At 36.4% G+C, this 9,521-nt stretch overlaps 1 protein-coding gene across 4 annotated transcripts; it reads left to right on the top strand.

The window, feature by feature from the left end:
* The first annotated feature begins 504 nt into the window (after positions 1-504).
* On the top strand, positions 505-9,269 carry LOC121413395 (sialin-like). 4 transcript variants are annotated; one of them, XM_041606198.1, is made up of 11 exons: positions 505-772; positions 2,721-2,797; positions 3,433-3,656; positions 3,968-4,198; positions 4,875-4,962; positions 5,882-5,974; positions 6,358-6,491; positions 6,891-7,046; positions 7,636-7,765; positions 8,068-8,309; positions 8,844-9,269. In XM_041606198.1, the coding sequence occupies exons 2-11, from the start codon at positions 2,794-2,796 to the stop codon at positions 9,120-9,122; spliced, it is 1,581 nt and encodes a 526-aa protein (XP_041462132.1). In that variant the 5' UTR covers positions 505-772; positions 2,721-2,793; the 3' UTR covers positions 9,123-9,269. The 4 variants fall into 4 exon arrangements, with proteins under 4 accessions (XP_041462132.1, XP_041462130.1, XP_041462131.1 ...); XM_041606196.1 differs by having other exon boundaries at positions 2,695-2,797; XM_041606197.1 differs by having other exon boundaries at positions 505-815.
* The last annotated feature ends 252 nt before the right edge of the window (positions 9,270-9,521 follow it).

Here is a 9,521-nt window from a genome sequence, read left to right as displayed (position 1 = left end):
GGATTCCTTCCCCCCCCCACCTCGGATGTGAGATGGGTCCAAATAAGCCGGCTCTTATAGGGTTAAACGACTTTATGCATAAACCATATTATGCACTCTTATATTTTTTTGCAAAAATTGATGTTCATCCAGTAACTTTTTGATAAAAATAGGCCAATGGACTTTTTTCTAGCAATAGGATTATAATGTTATATGTTTGTAAACCTGAAGGTCATGCAGTTTAAAATAAAAGGAAACTGAAGGTAAAGAGCTATGTCGAAAGTTAATTAATAAAGGTCAGTTTAAGTTTTGTCGTGCGGATTTAATATGATTGTGTCTAGACACCGAGGAGTTGGTAAACTCCTTGGTCCAGGTAAGAGAGAGCGAAAGAGAAGGGGGTATTGTTGTGTCCAGTCCAGTCATATTGACCTTAAAAGGCTTTGGTCAAGACCAGCTGTGCGCTGTTTAGTGAATGAATGCTGATCAGGAGAGTCTGCGCACACAGTGTCCAGTCTGACCAGTCTGGCTTGGTTTTGATTGTTGACGTTCTGCTACAACGGGTAACCTACTAGAAAGGAATTCGGTCATTGTTTCATTCATTGATATCTTTACGCTTCATCAGATTTCAAAGATTAAATAGGCAGTCTTAAATGTTCCACATTGCTCGTGTCGTTACATGTGATCATCCTAGGCAATCAATAAACACATTATTGGTCATCTCATAGAGTCAGCGGTCAGCGATGACTTCGGACAATAGCCAATCAGTCAGTCCCAGCATGGACCTACTGTGGACGTGAGTAATTTTCGTTTGTACAAGCATTGTTTTGAATGGTGTGGTAGGTACATAACATACATAGATTAGAATTAAATTACGATGGAAATTATAAGCCTGCCACTGGAAAAGGAGATATGTTTATTTATCATGTCCTGTATTGCGTTTATTTTACAAATAATTTTTACTGTAAATCTTATATTTCAACAATAGACCATTAGACCTACATGTAGGGTTTAAAGCTTTTTACATTATCGTTGTACTTTTTTTGCAAATAATTTTCATTCTATATATTTTATTTCAATATTTGCCTTAGCCCTTATTTGTTTAAAAAACAAATCATCAGGGGAAGTTCACTCTGAAGAAGAGTTTGTTGTTGAATACCAGAAAAAAGTCATGAAAATATAGGTAAAGGTTCGAGGAAAAATCCATCAGAGAATTATTAAAATTAAAATTTGATTTATGACGTCATAGAGGAGCAGCTGCCCCATATTACGTATGTGATATAAAATAATAAATTTCAAATGGTTCATGATAATCATTTTTTTCTTAAATGACATTGGTGGCATCATACCTCGCATCAAAGTAACATTTCCGCGATATCTTCTTCTATACGATTTTACTAGAACTTACTAGTTTTAAAGGGGAGCGATCAGGCATACACCGGGGGCATACATTGTGTGTCTTCTGTTTGTTATCCTTTAGTTGTAAACGGCCTGATATATATGCCTTTTCAGTTAACGATTAGTAATATTGAGGTCAAATTAGCCAATAATTGCATTCGTGTATAGAAATCATCTTTTGAGTGGAAAGGCACATGTTTTGCTAATTGGTAACATAATCAGTGTACACAATAAAAAAATAGCACGTTGCTTAAGCCTGTCACTCTAACAACAGGTAGTTTAAACTTTTTTGTAATTGCTTAAACTTTTTAAACAACTTGTTTTAAAATTTTGAACAGCTGTTTAAATAGTTTAAACAGTTGTTTCAAAAGTTTAAACAGCAGTTGTTAGAGTAACAGGCTTAAACAACGTGAATATGAATTTGTGTGTTATTACAAGACTTTACAATGCTGAGAATGTTGCATTATGGTTAACGAACCAGGCCAAATATTAGTAGTTTAGGACTTTAGGTGGGGTCCAAGAACTCCCCCCCCCCACGCACACATCCTTTCCCCGAATCTGCCACTAAAATGGGGACTGAAACGTTGCAAAACGAATCGATATTATTCATGCAGAATGGCTTTTTATGAGTTATGAAAAAACTCTGAACAAAGTACATGTGAGTACGTTATAAAATTTGTGTCAATATTTACAGCATCGTCCGCTTATTTTCAGTCATACGTTTCCATCATGAAATGACTGTACGACACTGGCGGATCCACGGGAGGCACATCCGCTCGTGTCCCCTTAAGAGCCATAATCAAACATTTTAATGTAAAAATGCCATTTTTACCCAATTGTGCCTTCGATCCCCATCCCCTTTTTGAAAGCGAGGACCTTTCTTATTTTTGTTTTTGCTTGTCAAAATTTCATTGGGGAAAATGTGCATGCCCCTCCCCCCTTGGAAAATCCTGGATCCGCCCCTCCTACACGATAAGACATAAAGTTACTGAATCAGTTTATGATCTGTATTGCGATATTGCCTTGTGACCAAAGGAGATATCAAGTAGCTTTACGAACACAACCCATTCACATACATAGAAACAAATTGTACAGGTGCAGTTATCACCTAATTACATAGACCTGATGAGAGTTGGAAGTAGTCCATATTTCACAAGTAGGTGAGTACTCGAGGTGAATAAAAAGCCATGCTACTGTCTAACATTTTACTTTCAAGTTTAACCTATCAAAAATTGCATACAAGGAGTTTTTGGTAGTAAACTGCTGATGTATTTACGAGTAACTTATACGGGTTACTTGATTATTATACTTTTATAATAGGTTCTCGTCACCTATAAACCATCCAGATCTTAAGTCTGCATAGGGAGAACTAGAGATTGATTTGAACAAGAATCAGAGCCAGCATTCATTACAGACATCATGGGTAAGTTTATTGGTTCCAACACATCGAGTAGGGTAATGAGGGTGTTACAAGAAACTAGTGTTCGATTCTAAAATAAAACGTACGTCCCTTTTGTAGTTGATTTCAATTTGATAAATCGCAATTCGTCTTTGATTTACGTTGCCATTGCGGGTCAACTTTCTTGCAAAGCGCCATTATTCTTGAATCTGGGACTTATACGATTTACTTGCATGGTCAAGTTCCTTGACAATTTTATTAGTAAATTATTACTCTCATAGGTTGCATGTGTATACTTGATTATTAGGGATTAGTTGTTTTCTCAATAGTGCATTTTCCTCTTTGGGCAGTAATCAAGAGATAACACATAGGCCCTATAGTATATTGTCTAATGTCCTCATGAAGAGAAAATGTAATTTGAAGGGAAAATGTCGAATAATACATTTAACCATTTGTGTATTGGAGTTACTAACGTATAGATGGGGATGGTTGCTTGGGGGCCATGCCCCCTCCCCCCCAAAAAAAAGTTATACGACCAAGAATAAAAGGAGAAAAGATGAAATATGATATAATTTTTGAATAATTTGTCAAAAGAATTATTTTATACTTAATTAATATGTTTGATTTTACTTTATACCGTTTTTATTCATACATTCCAGCTGTAAAGATTCTTTATCCGAACTCAAGGATACTTTTCGCTCTGATGTGTTTCTGGGGAGTAGCTAATTTTAACACACTCCGTATCAACCCGAGTGTCGCCATCACCGCTATGGCAGCATCCAATCACGGTTCAAGCAACTCGACAAGTGACCACAATGAGACCAATCACGGATGTTTGAACCGAAATGAAGACGCAGAAGGAAATCACACAGATAACATTACGGTAAGTATGCTCTCCGAAGTCAGCATTTTGCTTTATCTGTGGAGAGTTCCATCCACATTTGTCATCCGATCGTTAGATCTGACAACTTTCTAGATTTTGATTGGCTGCGAAGCACTGCTTCTGTGGTAACTGCCGGATAAAACAAAACTTGTGAGATAAAACATCCGATAAGTCATGACACGTTCACAAGGCCTCCCCCTTATTCATTTTATTTCCCTACCCTGTTTGATAACCACCATCCACTATATTATAATAGCCAAATATTATGTAGCTATCAGCTCTTAAAGAATATGAAACATTCTTTTGTACAGCCTGAATTTTCTTGGAGCAGTCAAACACAAGAGCTTCTCCTCTCTGCATTCTTCATCGGGCTACCCATAACCCAACTCCCAGGCGGCTGGATCGCCGACAGAGTAGGCGGGAAATGGGTCGTAGCGACCGGAGCTGCGATGACTGCCATTATGAACATTCTTGTACCGGTAGCGGCCCGAACTGGAGCATCATATTTCTTCGTAGTCAGGTTATTAGCTGGGATATTCGAGGTAAAGATGGGACGAAAACTTGAAACAATAATTTTTGAATAATAACAAAAAAAAAAAATCACATTGATAAACATAAGGACTGATGATGTGGGATCTATTTATACACCCTTATATGGCTGGAAATTTTAGTGCTCATATTTTTTGGTCTTTTTTCGTCCCAAAATGTGAATAGAATTGTTTAAAGTGATTCTCAATGGGCCAACCGCCAATAAACATACTCTCATTGAAATATATTAATAAATGAATAAATGATAATGATAATAAAAGCATGACTTGTACAAAACCGGAAAATAGATTTAAAAAATGAAAATAATGAATTAACATTAAAAAAATACTGAATTATAAAAGGACAAATTTAAATCAGGAAAAGGACGCTCTTATTTCTATTATTTCTATTGAAAAATAGTATACTTATTTAAAACCTCCAATGTGTTGCCCAAATCGTGTAAGTTTTTTTCACAACATATGTATTATTATTTTTGTTTCTTTGCAATGGATACAAATACTTATTTTTATATATATGGTATACAATTTGTTTTTGTTTGATGGAAGTGAAATAAATACAATTGAAATTGAAATTTCCTCTCTCAATATTTTGACATTTTGCCTCTCTCTCTCTCTCTCACACACACAAACGTCACACACACACCCACTCTATCTCTTTTGTTGTTTCAAGGGTGCTGTAGTACCGGCCATGTTCAGACTGATCAGCAACTGGACTACAAACAAGACCAAGACTAGGGTCACATCGTTTGCAATGGCAGGTGGGTGTATGAACAGTCCTAAAGTGTGTTTGAGGTGCAATCAAGGCGTCTTTATAGTATCTTCACAATGTCACACCGTGCGTTTCTAGTGTGTTCATTGTGTGTCGTCTTCACAGTGTGTTCACATTGTCCCTTCTTGTGTCCCCAGTGTTTTTACATGTTCACTGTGTGTTCACAGTTACCTTCAATGTGCAAATTGTGTTGTGTTAACAGTGTACAACAGTCTGTATTTGTGCCGTCCTCGTGTCCCATAGTGTGTGCGAGTGTCCACAATAACGTTCACAGTGTATTCATAGTGTCTTCGCATTTTCCTTCAACAAGTTAAACGTGATCACAGCACGAGTTCAAAGAGTGTGGTGCGTTCCAAGTGTGTTCGCAGTCTATATATCATCAGTGTGTTCACAGTAACCCGTCATGTACACCCAGTGTGGTCCCGGGGTGTGGCCACAGCAATGTCCACACAGTGTGTTCATAGTAGCTTCAAAATTTTCCAACGGTATGTTGAGTGTGTCATTTGCATGTGTCCACAGTGTCCAATAGTGTGTTCACATTGATTGCATATTCCACTATTATTAGTCATTATCCCATCGAATTTAAGAGTGTTAAGATAATGCTCATATTGTAAGTTACCACAGTCTATATTTGACTTTTCACAGTATCGCTTTATACGCCCCACCACGTGAAACTGTAATTTTCTCCTCGTCTTTCTCGCTGTGACCACACTTTGTGATAAGGAGGCATATGAAGAGTTCAATAAAACAGACATATGCCTATCCAAACTGATAATCTAAACTTTCGATTTCAGTTACCAAGCACTGTAATGACTGTATTATATTGCTCAGGGTGGCGCACATTTCTATCAATATTATTTTCTCCATCATTTAAGTTGAAAACAATCGACTTATTTTTCATGTTTCAGGTAATCCATTTGGGCTGGCGATAGGACAGATTGTATCAGGTTTTATCTGCTCTACCCCTCAGCTTGGATGGCCTTTCTCATTCTACATCTTAGGTAGTAAATCATCACCTTTTTCCTTTTTATCGAATTCATTCGATTGAAATATTCCCTATATTAATTTTGCATGACAGTCATATCGCAACTTTCTTTCTGTTTAGATAAGGTATATTTATTTAATTGCCGAATGAAAGAATGACAATACCCTCAAACTGCTAGTAGCGTTTTTTTAATATAAATAATTCATATAATTGCCGAATAAGGGAACTTTGTATTGACGTTACTATCTTATGAAGATAGCCATCTAATGCACTAAATGAAATGATGAGGATTAACTTGATTTTGTATTTTATTTTCATTTCGACAACCATTTAAACGAAACGTATGCATTTACCACCATCACTAATTTCAATTACAATATGTTATCTTCTTTGTTTTAGGTTCCAGTTATCTTACTTGGGCCATCCTATGGGTTCTTATAATACGAGAGAGTCCGATTAAAACAAAGGAAAATTTAGAGGTTGGAGGCCAGTCAGAGAAGAAAGAGAGCGAAAAGGACAGTCAGATTACAAAGGTGATTTTTTGTTCTAATTTGGTAAAAATTTTACGTTATGCAAACCTTCGTCAACTTTTAGAATTTCATCATTATTACATAATTTTGTCATCTTAAAAAACGTTTATTTGACTTTGTGTTAGATAGACCTTGTTTCTTTACTAAAAAGCATACAGCGATGTGGTGGTTCAGTGGAAAAAATCAGAACTTTGAACCACAAGGTTTAGCTATACATTCGCCACTCACGTGAAGTATCATGGGTACCTGGTAGAAAGAATGCTCCGGCATCTGAGCAGGGTAGAATATCTGTAGGTGAATGCGTAATAAACGAACACACCATTTGCCCTGTCATTGGATGATTTTAGTGACTTAATTGATTTCACATCATTTTTTTCCTTCTTCTTTTCCTTTGTATTTAAGCCTCCCGCCACTGTGCCCGTCCGTGACCTGCTGACGTCACTTCCTGTATATTCATTTATTCTGATCCGGTTTGGTATACAAGGTTGGGTTGTAGGTACTCTTCTTACCAACCTACCTATCTATATGAAATACGTCCTTGGATTCTCCATTAGAGAGGTACGTTTATCTTTCTCTTTCTCAACTTTCTTCTTCTCCCATCCTCGTACTGTCCCTTCTTCTTTTTCATCATCGTCTCTTATATGTTTTCTTCTCTTAATATACTCCCTTCTTCTTCATCATCATCTTCTTCTTCTCCTCCTCCTTCTCTTTCTTCTTCTTCTTTCTCGTTTCTCTCATTGTTATTCCATTCTATTTCTTTTTTGTTATCCTTTTCCATTTCTAATCTGAAAATTAAAAATCTCACCATTTTTGCGACATTAAAACAATGATTTACTATATAAGCTGCAATTCTCGTATTTTAATGATTAGAATTACTTTCTTACATTTTATGATTGCTAGTTTTTTAATTGTCTACAAAAACAGAGTAGTCTGAGTAGCAGCCGTAAGAATAAAATGACTAGGTATACATACACGGATTTTTTTTTCAGGATAACAAACGTACTATCCTTGAAACAGAATATTCTTCAACAAGATCTTGAAGAAAGAAAAAAATGATTGGATTTAAGAATAACTGATACACAGAAAGAACTAAATATAAGATAATATTTAATCTTTAAACCTTAATCATATTATTTTTTTCTTCAAGATTGGATTACTAGCGTCAATACCATATGTTTGTCAGACGATAATATCGATGATGACGTCACAGGTGGCTGACTCTTTGATTGGTCGAAATATTAGCGTTACGCTTATTCGCAAGGCAATGATGTGTTTTGGTATGTATGTTGTCTCTAGAACCAAAAATAAAAAAGGTTGAATTTTGTGATGTTCTGATATAATATGCTTGCACATATGTATTATTTTGCCAATCTCAACGTGCAAGAGAAACAACTCTTTCCTATCCCTTCAACTTTTGTCACTTAGAAATCAAGAGAAAGTGAACCTCCTTTACTTACTATTTTAAGGAAGTCAGCCTTCTCTTAAAGAAATCTGATTCAGTTATTCAGATTGTCATATTATTTTTAAGGAATAAGCACATGAATCACGACAGGAATGTTGTTATTATACCTATTTACAGGTGTTGTGATCATCGTTGCAACACTCCTTCCGGTTTCTTTCATCGGTTGCAATCGGTTCCTCGGTTTGGGTTTGATCGTAGTAGCGGCCACGGGAACCGGAATCACCTATCCGTCAATATTCTCTAACGCAGTAGACTTGGCACCCCGGTTTTCGGGTACGCTGATGGGTCTTGCAAATACCGTCGCACTATCCGCCAGCTTTATATCACCAATAGTAACTGGATATTTAGTAACGGACCAGGTAGGTCTAATTCTTTATATCATCAATAGTAACTGGATATTTAGTGACGGACCAGGTAGGTCTAATTCGATACGAAAAATTGACGAAAGGAAGTTCCAGATTTCTTTGCAGAGCCTATGACACTTGCTATCTAAATCCCGGTTTAAACCATTGTTCTTGGAACATACCGTAGCATTATATTTAAAAGTAAAAGACAAAATCATATTTTCCACTCTTGTTTTTTTTTTACAAAGTTAAAATCAAAATTGCAGCAATCAAAAATTGTTTTCCTTCGTTTTATTTCCGGTTGTACCATGCATGTTTTCACTTTATTTCTTAAACCTCTTCCAAACTTTTTTTTACATTTTCGTCTTGTGAGAAATGATTAATGTTAACTATCTTCGCAGATAATTGTTTTTACAATATGATTCCCATGTTACATGTTGTTATACTAGGTTTATCTCTCCCTCTGGGTCAATCATTTGGACTGCTGTTATGATTAATTAATTAAGCATGTTTTGTTAATTGTTATTTCAAATTTATTTTAATATCCAGTCTGACCCGGAGCAATGGAGAGATGTCTTCTATATCGCATCAGGGATCGCAGTCTTTGTCACCATCTTCTTTCAAATATTCGGATCTGGAGAGGAACAAGCCTGGGCCAAAGACCACGAGAAAGAAGATGAAAAATATACGGATAAATGTATTCATGTCAGCCATATAAGCACCAATGCAGTTTCCTATGTGGTCCCTACCAAAAATGATTACCAGAAAGAAGGTTTAGAAGAAGGATGCCATTCGAACCCTTCGCTTGATGTAGGCCTAGATTTGTGAGGTTAACGTTAATTGGTCCAGCATAGTAACCCATCTTAGCAGAGAGCTTCGGAGGAAGAAACTCCCTGATCCTACACAGCAAAAACTGTGGTGTTAACCGGTGTACAATAGAGGACCACACCAGCTATTTTACACCGGTGTTAAATTGGTGGTGTTAGTTTTACACCTACAGGTGTTATTACAACACCTTTGGTTGTTACATTTACACTCTTTGGTGTTATGTTCAATCTCTAGGTTGTAATTTTAACACCTCAGGGTGCTCTATTAACACCAATTGATGTCAGTTTTAACACCACATATTTTTACAATGTACAGGCCAGCAGCCTGTTATGTCGAAATAGCAAATCCCTTGAGAATGTCGTCCAAAAAAATAATTTAAAGGCAAACTTTTAAGGTTTG

This window comes from Lytechinus variegatus, chromosome 4 (genome assembly GCF_018143015.1).
Source record: "Lytechinus variegatus isolate NC3 chromosome 4, Lvar_3.0, whole genome shotgun sequence".
Lineage (NCBI taxonomy): Eukaryota > Metazoa > Echinodermata > Echinoidea > Temnopleuroida > Toxopneustidae > Lytechinus > Lytechinus variegatus.
Note: the sequence above shows the minus strand (reverse complement) of the source record. Positions and strands in the feature narration are given on the sequence as shown.

Excerpts from the sequence above, each read along its gene's own strand:
- LOC121413395 (XM_041606198.1), top strand. Across the intron at positions 7,047-7,635 it reads TTGGATTCTCCATTAGAGAG|ATTGGATTACTAGCGTCAAT; the intron begins GTACGTTTATCT and ends TTTTTCTTCAAG. Across the intron at positions 8,310-8,843 it reads GATATTTAGTAACGGACCAG|TCTGACCCGGAGCAATGGAG; the intron begins GTAGGTCTAATT and ends TTTAATATCCAG.